Genomic DNA, 18,988 nt, shown 5'->3' on the forward strand with positions numbered 1-18,988 from the left:
GGCGCTCGGGGGCCACAGCACAGTTGCGACACATGATGATGGGCTTATGAGAGCCTGAAACCCTCGTGATAATAAAAGAAATTTACAACTGAAGGGGTATTTTCAACCTCTAGTATAATGCCCAGTTGTGGATGTTCGTCCAACAGGATAATTTGTAAATGAATTCGATTATGAAGTGATTCATGAATTGGAAGCTTCAAATAAAAATGCTGACGCGCTAAGCAGAAAGGTTGCAGCTGTACACGTAATAGATTTTGATCGGATTGACAGGATAAAGTCACAACTAGCTGACAGAGAATGTGCATTGTTTTGCATACAGCCACAGTTTGAAATACAAGAACTACAAAGTGCGGACCACGCGTTGTCATTCCTGCAGTGCTGAGACAGGAAGTGTTCTGTCAGGCTCATGACCGTGTATTATCAGGTGACGGAGGTAAACGTACAACAGATCGACGAATAGCTGAAAGATTCTGGTAGAAGACACATCACAATGATGTAGCGCAATATGTAAAAAAAATGTGTTCCATGTGTGCAACTATTGGATTTAAGTCATCAAAAGATTGAGTTACAAGGACTGCCTGAAGAAGATAGACCATTTTCTTTTTTAGGGTTAGACATTCTGGGACCTTTTAACAAAACATCTGCTGGGAACAAATTTGTTTTAACAATTTTGGGTCATTTTCACGTTATTTGGTTATGTTAGCTATTCCTGATCAGAAGACTAGTACAGTAGCACAGGCAGTGGTGAACAATTGGCTACTGAAGTATGGTATACCTGAAACTATTATTACAGTCCATGGAAAACATTTTGTATTTGAACTGCTGAAACAACTATGTCAGTTATTACAAATTAAGAAGTTATGTATCAGTCCATTTCATCCTCAAGAGGGTGAACTGAACGAGTTCACCGTACGTTATCTAAAATGTCGAGCCACTGCACTGACTCACAGCATTTAAACTGGGATGACTACTTTAACCTAACAATGCAAAAGTTTATTCTGGAACGGGTCTCTCGCCATACGAAGTTGTATATGGTAGGAAAATACCATCACCTTTCCATGTGCTCCTACATAAACTGGGTCCACAATGTGAACCAGTGAAAGAATTTGCAAAAAAGTTAAAAGAAATTAGGAAAATGGTGAAATACAACAATACAAAAGTGTTAGGAAAACAAGAGTGTACTGGGCAAAGAGCAAGTAAACTACCACAGTACAGAATAGGACAATGCGTATTGTTAACTAATCCTTATACTCTAATAGGCAAAACTAAGAAATTTTTGACTAAGTATCAAGGACCGTACCAAGTTGTTGAAATGACTTCGCCGGTCAACGTAAAATTGCAGTTCCCAACAAGAACTTCGATAGTGTATGTCAATCAAGTCAAACCATTTAAGGGTGTAGTTGACGCCTTGTCGCAAATCTCTTCAAACAATCCCGAAAGATGAAATCATGATGATGAGGATGATGTTTGGTTTTGGGGCGTTCAACTATGCGGCCATCAGCGCCCATACAAACTCCAATTTTTACATAGTCCATTTATTTTTGCACAGTCCAATCTAGCTACCATCGCGGACGATGATGATGAAATGATGAGGACAATACAGACACCCAGTACCGGGTAGAGAATATCCCCAACCCGGCCGGGAATCGAAGCCAGGACCCCGTGATCCAGCGGCAGCGACGCTAGCCACTAGACCACGAGCTACGGACCTGAAAGGTCAGAAGGACGAAAGAAGCAACTACCTAAGAAGGATATACCTTATTCACTTCCATCTAGGGGTAAGTAAAGTAGGATTTTCCAGTGTAATCCAAGTATCATGATAGTTGTTATTACGTTAGTATGATTTTTTCTTCTATTATACTGTTTTGTCTTTAGTTAGTTCTTTAAAGGAGGGAGGGGAGTGATGATGTTTACCTTTCTCTCAGGTTACGTGCCGAGATGCTGGCCAGAAAAATTCTTCTGTGCGTATCACTGCTATAGGCCTAATGACACAAAGGAGATATAATGCAGAATGAACCCCTGCAGAATGGTATCCTGTTCGTTAGAAAAGTAGATGCCCTACTAACAAGCCACAATTGGATAATTGAGTTTGAATTTGGTGTTTGGGGCGTGAGCAACGAAGTAAGAAGACTACAAGACAGGTTTGTTGCACTACAGAGAGAGGTGAATAGAGAAGGACTGTTGGAGGATATGAAAAGTGAGAACCAGGAGTTGTAACTCTCGTATGAAAAACTGAGGACTCAGTTGCAACAGCTAAACGAAATTGTACCGTGAGCATCAGTACGAAGGAAGCGAGGTTGGTTAGATGCAGGAGGAAAGCTGTTAAAAATGGTTAAAAAATGGTTCAAATGGCTCTGAGCACTATGGGACTTAACATCTATGGTCATCAGTCCCCTAGAACACCCAGCCATCACGAGGCAGAGAAAATCCCTGACCCCGCCGGGAATCGAACCCGGGAACCCGGGCGTGGGAAGCGAGAACGCTACCGCACGACCACGAGATGCGGGCATTGAAAAATGGTATTTGGGTCAGAAGATAATGAAGATATAGAGGGTATCCGCAGTAAGATTCAGAGTGTACAAGAATTAGAGAGGATATGAGAACAAAAGTCCGCAGCTCGTGGTCCTGCAGTAGTGTCCTCGCTTCCCACGCCCGGGTTCCCGGGCTCGATTCCCGGCGGGGTCAGGGATTTTCTCTGCCTCGTGATGACTGGGTGTTGTGTGCCGTCCTTAGGTTAGTTAGGTTTAAGTAGTTCTAAGTTCTAGGGGACTGATGACCATAGATGTTAACTCCCATAGTGCTCAGAGCCATTTGAACCATTTGAGAACAAAAGTAAAATGGCACACGACACAAATAGGGAATGGAGCAAGGAATATTCAATGTGGTTAGAACAGTAAGAAATTTAACAGCGAAATTAGAGAAGTATGTACGTCGAAACAGAAATGTTTTGAATAGTAATTTAGAGAAGATTCACACTCATTTGAGTAGTTGAGATGATAAAATGCTAGTAGCCACATCACTACGCACTCTAGCGAACACATAAGGCGACGCAAGATTAGAGGTAGAGACATTACATGAGGCAATACACCATTCCACTCATGGACAGTTGAGTTCAAAATTAGTAAAAAAAAAAAAAAAGTGTGTGAAATCTTATGGGACTTAACTGCTAAGGTCGTCAGTTCCTAAGCTCACACACTACTTAACCTAAATTATCCTAAGGACAAACACACATACACCCATGCCCCAGGGAGGACTCGAACCTCCGCCGGGACCAGCCGCACAGTCCATGGCTGCAGCGCCACAGACCGCTCGACTAATCCCACGCGGCAACATTAGTAAGTACACAGCAGATTCTCGTAGCATTACAACAAGCACAAAGAGACTTTGCCGAAGGGTTGCAGCGTATCGTACCAATAACGAGTAGGAATACAGCTTTATTTTATCGTATAAGTTATTCTAGAAGTAACCACTGATCAAGCTAGGATAAATGTAAGAACTAAATTTCCAGTAGCAGGAATGAATGCACAATACCAATGTTACACGATACATCAATATCCAATAAAGTAAAGTAAAATTCAGAAATGGGTACAGTTACAAACATGAGAAATGGTCTATACATGGGATGTGTCTCTATCAACTGTCTGCGTGATTTTGAGTTACTCTCGTAGCCAGCAAGGCCTCCGTATCTGTCCCCAATAGATCATTTGTGGAACCAGCTCGGACATTAACTCCGTCCCAGTGGCAGTATCGAGGATGTCAATGACCGGCTACAACATATGTGGGCCAGCTTGACTTAGGAGGGGATACAACGGCTATGACGTGAATCAGCGCGTGCATGCGTGCCAGAGGGCGTGAAACCTCATAAGGATAAGTGCTCTGATACTGACAAGTTCTTTATAATTTTGACTCGATTTTGTAATCACCAAAATAACGTCGCACGCCCTCTCAACCTGTGAAGTCTCATTTCGTTTCTTCCACTCCTTCTGGGCACTGTACTTTTTTTGTCATGCTGTGTATTATCCTCTATATTCCAGTTCAACAAGCAACTCGACGTTACACTATAACAGGTCTGTCTGAGTAACTTAAAATTAATTGGATATTGACTAACGGAATTCTGTGCTTACACTAAATTCAAAATGACTGATTTGTTTTGTTTATGAATACATTAATAAAGTAATGTGCAACTCGAGGGTCAAGATACACTAAATGATTGCATTAAATTGAACTAAACATCGGCATATTAATAGGACGTGAAACATCTTTAAATCAAAGTCGGATGCAAATAAGATAGGATTACTGATTCCTTATTATGAAACAGGATTTAATAGGAAAGCAATAAAGGACTTCGTCTGTGAAAGGAGGAGCATTTAATGCTGCTAGATAAATATTGACGAAGTATTAGAGAGTATCACAATGTGAAACGACTGCAGCTAGTGACTGAATCAGAGTCGAATAACGCTAAACAGGTTCACCTGTAAAGAGAAGAACAAAACGGCTGATAGAGCTGATTCGATTCAGGACCTGGAAAGACCACACTACATTAACGCTACAGCAAAACAAATAATCTTCTATGGTTCTGTTTAAAATAACAAGCACAAGAGAGACAGTCTAGTTCGAAAGAAACAAGAAGAGGGAAAACAGTCCTTATAAGTGCGCGTAGAGGATGATGGGACAGATTTATTTGAGGTGCAGTTTACGATGTACGAGTACATCTGCGACAAGATTTCAAGTTCAAAATTATGATGTATTTAACTAAATAGAAGTCCCTATAAATGACATTACAGATACAATTTTGAAAACATATTACTCGAAATTGTGGTGCAATAAAGAATCAGAGACCTAGGACGGTTTTGCTTCAGATGCTCAAACGGTAAGCCATCTGAATGCATCAAAATTGTTTGACGCCATAAATAAGTCTAAAAATAGAGCAAGCCTTGTCCTGGAAGGTTGTAGGATAGAAAATAGTCGGCAAGAAGTTGAGAGCGAAGCATTTCGTCGATTGCGAAGTCTTTAGAGACGAAGCATTAACACAGAGGGAACACAAAGACGTCTTAACGAAGGTACTCTTCCAGCAGTCGTCTGAAGGGATTTGAGGAAACCACGCAAAACCTAAACCAGGATGTCCACACGGGATCTCAACCCTAAACTTCCCGAATACAAGCCCAAAGTCTCTAGAACTGCGTCATATCCCTGTGTCATGCCACCTTCAGTACTAACCTTTATTGTATGTAAAGGAAATTAGAGCAGCAATTTGAATAAGAGTAGAAAACTGGCTAAACTTTACTAAATTAGATATGTGGTCGCCACTAACGCACTGGGCACGAGTTGTGGCACATTCAGTATGCCATCTGACTATCTAAATAGCGAACAGATTCTGGTTTCCGTGATAAGGATTAATGACCTTGTATTTGTGTGCTCGAGCTGAGAAACAGAAGCGGAACTTCTTATGGGTTTGCTGTGTAGCTCAGTAGTAAAGAACTTCACGAAAATCAGTAAAGTATTTCACTAAGTCTTAGATTACTACTGCCTGCTGAAGTAAAATCCAGCATGTGCTCTCCCAGTGACTTATTAATCTATGCCAACACCGAAGCATTGTCTTTCTGTCGTATATATGAATGAATGACACTTGGGCTGTTTACTTTTCAAGACCGCCACCTACTTTGGGAGGAATTGTACGGAGATTCCTGGGCACACATCACGTGCTACCTCTTTCGGTTGAGAAGGTGGGGCAGCTGGGACAATGTAGTTAAAAGCGGTTGTGGCTTTGCAGAAGGATTCATTATCTCATAACCACACAGGGCTTCTGCGTGAGAGAGCGGGGACGATGGCACTGAAAGGTGACTATACAGGGATTCATGCCCATGGCAAGGCAGCTGAACAGCTGCAACCGGTTGACGGTGAACAGCAGACGAGAGTTAAGGTCTACCGCCGACGATGGTTAATGCTTCTGATGTACGTTCTGTTCTCCATGTCCAACAACTGGCAATGGATGCAGTACACAATAGTCGGAAACGTTGTTCGAAAATATTACAATGTGGACAATTTCGCTGTCGACTGGACGTCTGTCATATACATGCTGGCGTCCGTGCCTTTCATCTTCCCTGCGTCTCTCTTCATCAGTAAAAAGGTACGTAGTTGGAGTTATATTTAGTCAGTACGCCATACTGAAAAGCTGTGACTTAATTTTGTTAATGTTGGTTGAAAAATTTCAACTGGGCGTGCTAATGAAACGAGGTAATTTTTCCTTTAGTGTACATAATTACTTTCTGTGTGGCACATTTTCTAGCACAAGTCACCTAACTCGATGCTATTTCAACAGCTTGCGTGTCCGACGTGTCAGAAATATAAGAGTATAGTGTCAGTGATTACACTGAGTTCCTGTAGCGTGTAGTGCCGTGTTTATCTTGCTGAGAGACAGAAAGGAGAAAGAATAACCCGGTATCAACATATGGACTACTCTCGGATGGTAACATAGAGGACGCAGAGTTTAATCTGCCGGAATGATCGGCATCAGACGTGTCATATTCCGTCATTAGATGAGATTCTGCAGAGAGGTATGGCAGCTAACTCGGGGCAATGACGTACAGTCTGTTGTTGACAATCAGGATGTCACCAACTCTTGTCCCCTTACCATCTCTACACTGATGGTGAAAATTCTTCTGCCACCGGTATTAGAACCTGCTACATGGGACGGAAGATACCACACTACCACACGTTAATGACATACTTTACAAGACGAGTAACCTTAGTTCAAATCTGTTATAAGGTAGCTGGGTATGCCCAGGTATGTATATATTCCAGTCTTCTAGTGGTCCATCTCCTCCTCCCACACTCTGTCCCCACGTTTTAACCATTGCCTGCTCTTCGAATATGGGGTGCCTAGGAAACCGGCTTCTCGGATCGTATTAATGAGTTTTATTACGAAAAGTAGATAACAATACTTAACTTTGTGTTAAACAGATGCGCAGCAAGCAAAGGGCGACAGACAAAACAAACACTGTTCCTCAGTATATACAATTCCTTAGTCGCTGATCTTGAAGTGCCTAATCTTGATGTTACTGCAGAACCGGCGCGACCAGTCGGCGCGGGGCTTATGTCCTCTTCACACAGACGCCGCTGCCGTCCTGGAGAGGGGTCGGTCAGCGTGCAGTTGACTTCACAGCCACGACTTCTCCACAGCCCTCTCTGCTCTCTCGTTTCCGACTGACGAGCCGGAGCTTAACTTTACGCTGTAACAGGATATTAGGTGGAGTTACTCCTGACACTGACAACAGATCCAGCCACATACGAACTGAGTTAGAGAAATTATGAAAAATCTTCACCGATACAAGTGACTTCGAAGTGACTAAGACGAGGGACTCGCGTTCGGGACAAGCAAAGTTCAAATATTTTTCGGTAATACGGATTTAGATTTTTATGGTTTACATAAATCATTTCAGGTAAATAAAAGGATGGCCTTTTCCTGTCCAGTCCTTCTCCACCGGAGTTACCGCCCAGTCTGTAAGGACTTACTATTGACGAGACTTTCAACGCTAAGCTTCTTTTCGAACCATGGTTTGATGTCATCTCTTCCAAATAAATATCATTATCATCAACACTGCAGTTCACATTTGGAATAAATGTTGTACAATCTTTACAGCACAGAAACGTTGACAGTAATATGTATGCATAGGCCCTGCGTAGAATCGCAGTTCCTTTTTTTGGGGGGGGGGGGGGCAGGCTGTCTTGGTGCATGGTTCCTATTTGAACTAGGAACATGGGGTGAAAAGTTTTTGGTTTAGCCCGGACCAGCTGCCATTTATACAGTCTTTCGAATATCTGTCTTACTGGATCTATGTTACAGTATATTAACCAAGGTTTGAACGACAAACCGGAGTTGGCGTCAGGCAAATTGTGCGAATCGATTAATTCCTTTTACAAAAGATTTTAATTGGGTTGAAATAAATGCTCACAAGGGAACCTCCCCATCGCACCCCCCTCAGATTTAGTTATAAGTTGGCACAGTGGATAGGCCTTGATAAACTGAACACAGATCAATTGAGAAAACAGGAAGAAGTTGTGTGGAACTGTGAAAAAATAAGCAAAATATACAAACTGAGTAGTCCATGGGTCACATATGCAACATCATGGACACTTACACAAGAGGAGCGCCGTGGTCCCGTGGTAGCGTGCGCAGCTGCAGAACGAGAGGTCCTTGGTTCAAGTCTTCACTAGAGTGAAGCTTTTACTTTCTTTATTTTTGCATAGTTATTATCTGTCCGTTCCTTCATTGACGTCTCTGTTCACTGTAATAAGTTTAGTGTCTGTGTTTTGCGACCGCACCGCAAAACCGTGCGATTAGAAGACGAAAGTACGTGCCTCTCCAATAGGAACCGAAAATAATTGATCGCAAGGTCATAGGTCAACCGATTCCTCCACAGGAAAACACATCTGATATATTCTATACGACACTGGTAACGGCATGTGCGTTACATGACAGGAATATGTTGTCGACCCACCTAACTTGTACACTTGGCGAATGGGTAAAAAGATTCTTCTACCTTGCCCGATTTAGGTTTTCTTGTGGATGTGATAATCACTCCCAAAAAAGTGATGAAAACATAAGAGTTTGTCACATAAACTGAAAATAAAAAATTAAACTTTACACTCGATGGAAGATTTGAACCAAGGACCTTGCGTTCCGCAACTGCTCACGTTACCACGAGATCACGGCGCTCCTGCGTTCCCAGTGTCCTTGATGTTGCTTATCTTCCCATGAACTACTCAGTTTGTATATTTTGCTTATTTTTTCACAGTTCCACACAACTTCTTCCTGCTTCCTCAGTTGATCTGTGTTCAGTTTTTCAAGGCCTATCCACTATGCCAACTTATAACTAAATCTGAGGGGGGTGCGATGGGGAGGTTCCCTTGTCAGTTAATGGCACCATTTGTATGTGCACTGTTCGGATTTTAGGTGCAAAAACAGTCTCTCTCGTTCGGATTTTATGTGCAAAAACAGTCGCCTTCAAATAACTGTGGACTGGAACGAGACTGATAGATCAAATTTCGTCCACCTGTGTATCTGACTTTAGCCTAAGATAAGTTTTAACCATTTTAAAAAAATCTTGCTTCGCTAGAAGGTTTCTGAAGTACGTCATTTCTATACCTTAAACCTGTATTAATCGGTTCAAACTTTGCAAGAAGGTAGATAAAATCAAAAGAAAATTTTTTATCCAGTAAATAATATTTATCCGTTGTCGAGATATGATGATTTGAAGTCGAGCTAAGTGTACCATGTAACATTATTCTCACGTGAACTGAATGCGCGGAAACGGTTTAACGTGCATCAAATAAATTTAAAAAAAAATGAATTCTTGAGATAAAGTTGAAAACTCTCTTTCAAAAATGTAGCTTCATTTGGATTTTAAGTGCAAAAAACATGTTTTGTGAGTTTTTCTTACGCCGCTTCTGTGTTTCAGACTTCCGCGAATCGAAACAAATTTTCTAAGAAGGCAGAAAGACACATATAATTAAAGGTCGTAATCTTGTTTTCTGAAGGCTTTATCCGTTCCTACGATACAGATTTCAAAATTTGGACATAAAATGCATGTAAAATGCGATTTGACTCGAATCGTACGCACTGAGATGTTTTAAAGTGATACAAATAATAATAAAAATATGTTCTTACAATAACTGTAAGGAACGGTGGCAAAAAGTTTTCATCGTTCGGCTTTTACATGCGAAAAAGCACGCCTTTGAACATGAAACAGTGTTTCGTAGAAAAGCGTTACAATTTAAGCGCTGCATTTGGATATAATTTTAAAAAATAGTTATTGTATTCGATTATTGTTTCGTTGCTAATGCGTTAAAAATTTCATTCACCAGTCGCTTAAAATATCGAAAAATCTTTGTACTTGCAAAACAATGCATGTACCAAACCAAAATTATGTTCAGCACAATACAAAACGATACACTGTTCGATCGAGCATTTAAAGCTTTATAGATGATCACACAGAAAATTAAACTAACCAGAAAATTACTATCAAAGTAATTATCAGACAAAAGGTCGCCTTATTTCTAACCAACAGAAAATGTTTTACTGCATTTTCTTCTAAAAATAGTATGCTATCTCGTTGAAAATTTATTTTTGGACAAAACAAGCTTAAGTTCGTCGGTTTTCATACAGGATTGAATAGTTGATCGTATCTTGTAGTGAATACATTGTTTCATAGTTGTTCTGCTTATTTCAGCCAATCATACTCATACTTAATTCGGCTTGGTTGTTGCAACATTTCGCACCAAAATAATTCACGTTAATTTTTTGTGGTGATGGTTTCTTAAGTTTCAATTTTTGTAATTTGACACTTTAAACAAACATTATCAAGAATTTTAAGATAAGAAATAATTACAAGCTGTATGCTTTTCAATAGTTTATTATTTGTTGCGGGAAACATTCATCGTGCAATATACGAGTAAGTAAGCTTTTAAGTAATTTTATCTACGCAATACGGTCGAATCGTAAGTTTATCTACATGATATAAACTATTTACATACATTATTATCATCAACTCTGCACAGTATTTAATATTTCGTTCAGTATCGCATCTTTTTTTGTGCACTGTATTAAGTATTTACGGTTGTTTTCCATACGTTTGTGTATACAGTCTTGTGCGTATATGAATAAAACGCGTGTAACTATAAAACGAAAAAATTAAAAAACAATAAGAAATTAAACACAAAAAAATTAAAAATGTAAAACAAAAATGATAAAAACTGGAGAATTAGAAAAAAATTAAAGTAAATAAAACAAAAAACCTCCTGTTGGTATGTGACCTTGATGTGGTGGTGAGGCTTGTGCACTCTGAGGACGCAGAAACCTATACTGGACAGGTTCGACCATACCAGGAAAGTATCGACTGGCATGGACAGTACCCATTCCATGTGCCAGGCTGGAAACGGTGATGCGAAATGGGCGGAGCCACTCTAGTTAAATATCTGTTCACATTAGATCCCTGCCATTCATGAAAATTAATACTGTAGTCTGCAACATGGCTGTCTGTTGATAAGAACCTAGTGCGTGTATTTAGATTTAGCATCTGATACTTTTGTATCTAACAGTGATTCGGATTTCTTGCTTAGTCCAACTACCGACACAGAAGTAAGATACCCAAGGTTCATATCACAGCAGAGGACGCCCCCGCCCCCGCGGGCATGGCGTGTGAGCGAGACCCACGAGAAAGAAACGACAGCATGTGACACTGCAAGTCTTACAAGTGCCAGCAGTCATCTCTAGAAGGGAGCGAGCAATTATTTTAGACGAGTTTAATAATTCTTAACTGCGCATTTAAATGTATACAAGCTCTCGATAGCACACGACTAAGTTAAGACCTTTTGTGGCTACCTTTTGATTGACGTATTGAGTTCCTGTGGGCCTGCACGGACCCGAGCGTTCAAGAATTATGGCGGACAAGGCGACTAGTGTGACGTCACAGGTTCGTTGCGTGACACGTATTTTTAGTTGGCCCCTCGTGTGTGCCTATCTACTGACGCGAGAGTTCCTGTAAATACCGCAGCCCCGCATTTGTCCGGCAGTTCTCGCTATTCTCTGAAGTGGTCGATATGCACCATTGACAGTAGAGTGATTCATCTGCCCTGTGTTTATATTTTTTTGATTCGCATCGCTCCCTGAACTGTTTTCACTCCCTTACGACGACTTCCGCCACATTCTGGACATTTCCTCTGGCTGCCCATTCACTTAGTGAACTCTACTGACGTCTACCACAGGAATCACCTGTTTGTTCCACCGGTCTCTGCGTCACCGCCAGTTCAAGTGATCGTAAACCGTGTTTACCTATGCAGAGCAAGGCAGAAAAGTGGCGACGAGGACTTGCTCACTGTGAAACCATTTAGTGTGAGGCATGCATCCTGAATTCCTAAATATATGGCAGCAGCAATTGCAGCAGTAGTTGCAGCAGCAGCAGCAACAGCAGGACAGGAGTGAGAATTCCAGCAACAACAACTGGAATTGCTCTTACAGCTACCACAAAACCAATAACAGTCTGCAAGCTGTAGCATGTCGCCCCATCCCTCCCCCTCTCTTCCCCCCGCCGCTCAATCATTCGCTTGCTCCGACGAGGCAAACTGGAGTTCGGAAGTTTATTTACGTGCTTCACCGCCAGTGACAGTGATCGTAAGCGGTGTTATAACTATGTAGAGTATGACAGAAAAGATATTATTGGACTGTTTGTATTAGCCCACAGCAAAGTTAACATTATGAAACTTACTTTGACAGTTCGAGATCGCTGCACTTCCTACATCGTTCGCTATGCCTGTTGTTGTGGTGTATCCACAAGAATACAAACAGAAGAACCTTTTTTTACATTGTTCAAAGAAAATATGACTTCGGCTTTGTACTTCACAATATGCAAAGTACACTTTTACGTGTAGCAGCAAAACCACAATACTGTTTCGCTTGATTATAGTAACAGAACACTTTGCTAGAATTTAATCATTTCTCAGGTAAGGTGAGAAGTGTATTATTAAACAATAGAAACTGAATTTTTGTGAGTTTACCTCCTGATTAAAACTGTGCATAACAGAGTTGAACTAAAGCAGGGTGCGTTATAATTAATTTCGAAAAGCGATACGGGTGGAATCATACTATGACAGTAGCTAAAACGTTCGGGTACTTATGTGTCCGCAGACAATCCATTTGGGATATATTTGCGAATATGGGCTTACGATCCACTACTGGCTTCAGTATAAAATTATTTCCTAATGACTACACATGTGTTTGAATCGTAAACTTTTCGATTAAATTCTCATCTAAATGGCCTCAGATTTCACGTATGAACACGCCAAGAAGACAAGGATGATATCATTCGCAGGTCACGTGCATAAATCTGAGTTACAAGACGCCAACAGAGACAGTTTTCATCTGTCGCTCCTGTTAGAGTTGAGGAGAAGCGTGGGCTTATAACTTGGGTGGAACCAAGCCAACCGCCGAAAAAAAGGCCAATGGTTTTCGGTGCCAAAGAAGAGGCCATTTCCAGACGGCCACTGTTTGGGAGCTGATGCGTCGCAACTGCATTTTCCGTGAAAGATGAGCCTCTGCTTGAAAAGTGATCAAATTCATCGTAACTTCCAACATCTACTAATTACCGTTTAGAAGTTTTTAGATGATAACAAACGCTTGTTGAATTTCTGAGAACATCCACATCACCCCCAAACTACAGCGGAGTCTGCTCTCTTCCGTAATCCACGTTGTATCATGCGTGTAAATTCTCCGTGCGCAGCAAAGCCCTGCCGTGATTTTTCGTCTGACGTCTCTCAAACGCATCGAATAGAATGGAATTTAGCACACTTCAACAATTATTGTTTCAGTATTCAGTGTTCAAACGCCATTTCTCAGTCATGATTCGATGGGTATTGCAGTCAGCTTCTGATTACAGTTGTGCCGATGAATTATTACTCTAGCTCATTATCGGACTGAGCTAGCAAGATTGATAGCTTATCAAATACCATCCCATGTGTGAAGGGAATTTTGTGTTTTCTTCTCATAAGATATTCTCCATGTAAAACTCTTTAACAATGTACACAGTTCCTGTTAATCAAAATTCTTCACAGTTCCTTAGCCATGACCAGCCCAACAGTAGATTGTGCGTTGCTCTCCACATGCACCTGGCACAGTGAATTAACCTGGGGTTAATTACCTCCTAAGAGTTAAAATTAAGTTTTCTGACCGGTAAAAACAAAAGGGTGCCATTACGTTTCGGTACGAAACTAAATTATTTTTAAGTTGTCATTACTATTATCCTTATTTTGTAAGATTGTAATATTGACTGATTATTTTAGTCACGAATAACTACATTTTTTAAAAAAGTATTAGCAATAACGTGTGAGACAGTGAGGTGGAAATTACAGCTTATGAAACGAATGTATGAGCACCTTCTTCACACAGTCCACCTTGCACACACTTGCTCTGTGCGATGCATTTATGACAGTAAAACTGAGACATGTGCATCACACTTATTTAAATATTTCATGAAACAGCCTTGTCCGAGTTGTAAGTGGTTCTTGCAGTGGATCAAACCTTATTTCATTATTCATTTTACAACAAATAATTATTTAAATAAAAATAAATTTTTAATGTGCCCAGTTTTTAAACTGGACTAAAAATACATATTAATTTCCCCTACCCCCATACATATTGTTAATCCCATACATGTAGTTTCGAAAATTTCTGAGTGTGAACTTCTGAGACTTAAAGACGTGTAAGGCTTAAAATGAACAACGTGAGACACGTGTAATAGATAACTGTAAGGAGGCGAACTATTCATGCATCAGCTAGTAAGTAGTGTAATATTACAGAGATGAACTATCCATGTATCAGTTATGTATTACATGCGACCAACGTTCCTCTTTTTAAACCTTACAAGTATTTTCATAGCTATTAAAAACACAGAACCGTAAATTTTCAGGACTATCTGTATGGGGTTAGGAATCTGTATGGGACCAGGATAAATTTTTATACGTCTCAGCCCATTTTGAAAACGTGGTATATAGAAAATTTATTTTTATTTAAATAATTACTTTCTGCCTTTGAACCGTGTGTGTGAATTTCCAATGGATTTTAAACGTGTTGATGAGATTATAAGAAAGACAAATGTTAAGTCTGAGGTTTGTGTCAGTGTCTTTTCACTTGATAATTTCTGAAATAGAATAATGGTGCATCTACATGCTGATGATATATCAGTCTACTTCATTGTTATTTTCCCAAAAATAAAATAAAGAAGGAAGCAAAATTAATTTAAATTTTTATAACATTTTTATTTCAATACTCAGCTCAATATCCTGCCCCACTCTCTTTGTCCATCACCTCCTCTCCCTTTCTTTGTCTATTACCTCTTCCCTCCTCTCTCTGATCATCTCCCACTCCCCCCTCTCTCTCTGTTCATCTTCTCCTCCCCCTCTCTCTGTCCATCTTCTCCTCCCCTCTCTTCCCATTTGTCTCCTTCTCCTCCACTCCCTATCAATCCTTACCCCTGTCTCTTAATATCTGCTCCTCAACCCTCTCTCTGACCATCTCAGCCTTCCCTCTCACACTGTTCATCTCCTCCTCCCTCAGCTCTCTGCTCAGCTGTGCCTGTATGCAAGTATGCCCACTGAAACACATTTCGATACCACCTATACAACTACTGGTCTTGTGGAGCACCCTAGATGTCAGGCTTTACCAAAGTCTTCCACACCCACCTCTACCGAACAGACAGACAAGAATGCGAATTAAAAAAAAAAAAAAACGTGGTAAAAATAACCGAACAGCACAACGCAATAGTAACTATCTAATGGCTACTATATTTCTTTAGGGTCTACACAGTAATATTATTATTACTATTATTATCATTGCTGGCAGCTGTCATACACAAAGCATTGGAAATTTGAAGTCTTCCAATTTCCACCCGTTCAGCAGTAAGGAGTCTAGGAATCAAGTGATTTGAAAGCTAAATGTAGAGCATCAATTTCAACTTGATTGATGAGATGAGACGGGATGAGAGAGAGATTGTTGGCCGGGAGGCCCCATGTGGGGGAGTTCGGCTGCCGTATTGCAAGTCCTCTTTAGTTGACGCCACATCGGCGACTTGCGAGTCAATGATGATGATAACGATGATGGACACACAACACCCAGTCCACTGCCAGGAATCTAACCCGGGCCCCCTGCGTGGTAAGCGGTAACACTACCGCTACGCTACAGAGGCGGACAACTTGATTTATTTTAAATAGGGACGCAAGCTTTGGGTGTAACAACTGTCGCTAGGGAGAGGAGTGATGCAGAGGAAACATGTTTTGTAACAAGTGCTTACCATAGGGAGGATAGTTATCTTTCTTTTCTGAGGCGTTGCAGGTAGCACTCACGATGCGCTCAGAATTGCTTCATCACTTAATAAAAAAACTATTCTTAGAAATAAGCATTACCAGCACCAGTTGTCTCTTTGCCTCAGAAGTTCATGGCTTAATTAAGACGTGTGGACACCAAATGTAATTTATCTTTCGCCATTTCAAAAGTAAAAGGTTTCAAATAAAATTCATTTTCATTCTAAAGTTTAGTTAGGCCCTACCGTTGATGATGGTCAGGGAGTGGGGGTTGATAGCTAACACTTGAGTGAACTCAGAAGTAATGATCTCAGAAAGGCTGGGTGCCACTGAGCTAGCAGCTCTGGAATCGATCCACGGTTACAATATTACTGTCCAACCTTGAAAATAGTATCGAAGGAATGCCCTTGGTCCAGAGCACGTCTGTAAGTACAATTTTGGTTACCGTGAGCAGTTACTCTTGCTGAACAATTCTGGAGTACATTAATATGGCATCCGTCTACGATCTGTTTATTTCAATTAGCCACACCAGCACAACCGGTCGAAATAATTGTTGAGGATAGGACTATTAATTAAGCTAAAGCGGAGACCGACAGGAAGGGTAATCTCACTTTTCCTGTAAATTCGTCTGAATTTCTAGAGTCTACATCACACTGAACCATACAATGAATGTATGTCTGCAATTCCTATAACGACTAGCCGGCCGTTCTGGCCGAGCGGTTCTAGGCGCTTCAGTTTCGAATCCTGCCTCCGGCATGGATGTGTGTGATGTCCTTAGGTTAGTTAGGTTTAAGTAGTTCTAAGTTCTAGGGGACTGATGACCTCAGATGTTAAGTCCCATAGTGCTCAGAGCCATTTGAACCTGCAACGGCTTGGACAACAGACGTGTTATGCTACAAACATGTACCTCACGCGTATAGCTCACTGGAAACCTCGGAACACCTGAAATATTCATTTCCTACCATTGGTTCCTTACCTCAAAATACTCCACTTACGATCAAATCCAGCGATACTTCCTATATCGAGCTTGTTCTGCTGTTTTTCAGTTCCACGCGCATTAAATCAGTCATTTTCGCATCCTTATGGCTACAAAGGAGCGGATAACAGCTCGCTGTTCTTGTACGATGCACACTGATAGCGGTGCGACCGTGCTGCATGCACTACTACGTAGGCACATGGAGCTCGATTACGTGACACAGCTATACCGAATTGTTGAGGAGCCATCATTAATCCCACAACGTAATATTTTGTTGTGTCTAAATCCTCCTGGAAGTAATAACAAAATTCCAATTATTTAATAATACCCCATCAGTTCAGAAAGTTTCGAGGCTGGATTTTTTTTTAAAAAAAGAGAAAAATTAAGAAGGTATTAATGCCTGAAGTGTTCTACAGTCTCCCACAACTTTGATTACAACGCACAGAACGTTTTTCAATTGGTGAGTCGCACTGGCTTGAATGTCATTCATGTTGTCCAAGTTTTTGATCCTTCATGTGAATTTCTGCACTTCGTTATTTAGCAGTAGGTTCTTACGTCTTGTACCCGTGATGAATTTTGCCAGAAAAGAACTGCCCGCTATTTGCAGTTCAGGCTAGCCACGGCATGAGTCCACGCGTCGATGATTTTGTTTGGGAGTCAGGGTGTGTGGGACAAACTTCGCACACACTTTTCTCTTCTTGAAGATAGTCTAGAGAACGTTGTGAACACTTCATTTTTGGTCCACTGCAATTTGTTAGCAACTACATTGACACACGACCACCACACTTCCAGTAATTAACACTGCCTAATTACAACTGACTGGTCGAATGTACATCTGCTGTTTATTGCTGTTAGTCTAAGCTGCCACTATAGCTGCTGCACTGACGTCACTTGTGCGCCATGAATAAAATCAGTATCGAAACATTTTGGACGGATAGTGTACATCCCATTTTATTTTTATTACATTTCAAAGCGAACCGAAGACCCGGCCGTAACAGGAACTAACTTGGTCGCCTGACTAGATACAGTCACATTCTGGTTCAGTGGTATGCTTCGTCATACTTGTAGTGTAAGCACGTAAAGTGATGGCGAAAGAGCCTTCGCGACAGCTTTCTGCTAATATCGTTAAATGGGTTAAAGAAGATAAGGAGGAAGGAGTGACAATACTGACGAGAAAGGTACTTATGGTAAAGCTGAATAAATCGATGTTATGACAGAAAGGACACGGTAATAAGTGGAGTAGGACTCAAGTATCTACCGCAAAGAACAAGGAACAAAGAGCACACAATAAGTATCCCATTTACGTTATGGATAAATGTGTTATTAGACAGCGAATTCTACAATATCATGAACAATACAAAGGAATACTAGCTGTCCATAAACTTTACAGCTTTTGTCATTCTGCTTTCAAAATTACTTCGAAGAGATGCTAAAAAAAGAATCATCATATATTAACGAGGCGATATAGTTTTAAAAAATATTGCGTTAAATTTATACGAATAATGAAGCGTTAGAGTTAAAGCATTCAGTGGCTTCTTCAAACGAAATATAGTTTCATATTCATTAAACTCTGAACAAATTTTGTCACAATGATAGTATCCGAGAAGTATTGGTCAGTGCTTCAGTGTCGTGTTATGCAGAGTATAGGTCTACAGACGTGTGGAGTGTGAGGTGTAAGACTGCTGGTCTGTACACTGTAACAATCTCCTCTCCCTGTTTTTAGGGCATAAACTCGACGTTGCTATTCAGGGCTACAGTTCACTTTGCCAGGTACTTGTTTCTGTTGCATTTATGAGTGCTGTAGCTAGTATACAACTTCCCAAACAGACTGCTGTCGCCTGACGGCGGCCTACTGTAGCAACACTCTTGACTGAACTCGCACGCTCGCCCCATTGCACTTTTTATTCACGTCACAATATATTTCTTCACCACTCACTGCTCTCGTCACCTGACCTCCTTCCTAAGGTGCGTATGCATTTGCGAGCCGAGCGGCTCACAAGAGGCACGCGTGCACCATTCTCCCAAACGTGTACGTTGCTCGTGAGCTGCTTGGCTTGAGCCACCAGATGTTGGTTTCTCCGGTGAGCACAAGGGGGCGATCAAGCTTACTGTGAAAACGTCACATCAAATGAAGGAATCTCTTAACGAGGGTTGAATGTACAC

The 18,988-nt window shown here is 40.9% G+C and overlaps 1 protein-coding gene across 1 annotated transcript in view; it reads left to right on the plus strand.

The window, feature by feature from the left end:
- The first annotated feature begins 5,824 nt into the window (after positions 1 to 5,824).
- The window catches only part of LOC124722468 (feline leukemia virus subgroup C receptor-related protein 1-like), a 94,187-nt gene continuing 81,023 nt past the window's right edge, over positions 5,825 to 18,988 (plus strand). The window contains exon 1 of the mRNA XM_047247624.1: positions 5,825 to 6,127. Within this exon, the coding sequence (XP_047103580.1) occupies positions 5,825 to 6,127 (303 nt within the window). The remainder of the gene's footprint in view (positions 6,128 to 18,988) is intronic.

Source organism: Schistocerca piceifrons, chromosome X, assembly GCF_021461385.2.
Source record: "Schistocerca piceifrons isolate TAMUIC-IGC-003096 chromosome X, iqSchPice1.1, whole genome shotgun sequence".
Classification (NCBI taxonomy): domain Eukaryota; kingdom Metazoa; phylum Arthropoda; class Insecta; order Orthoptera; family Acrididae; genus Schistocerca; species Schistocerca piceifrons.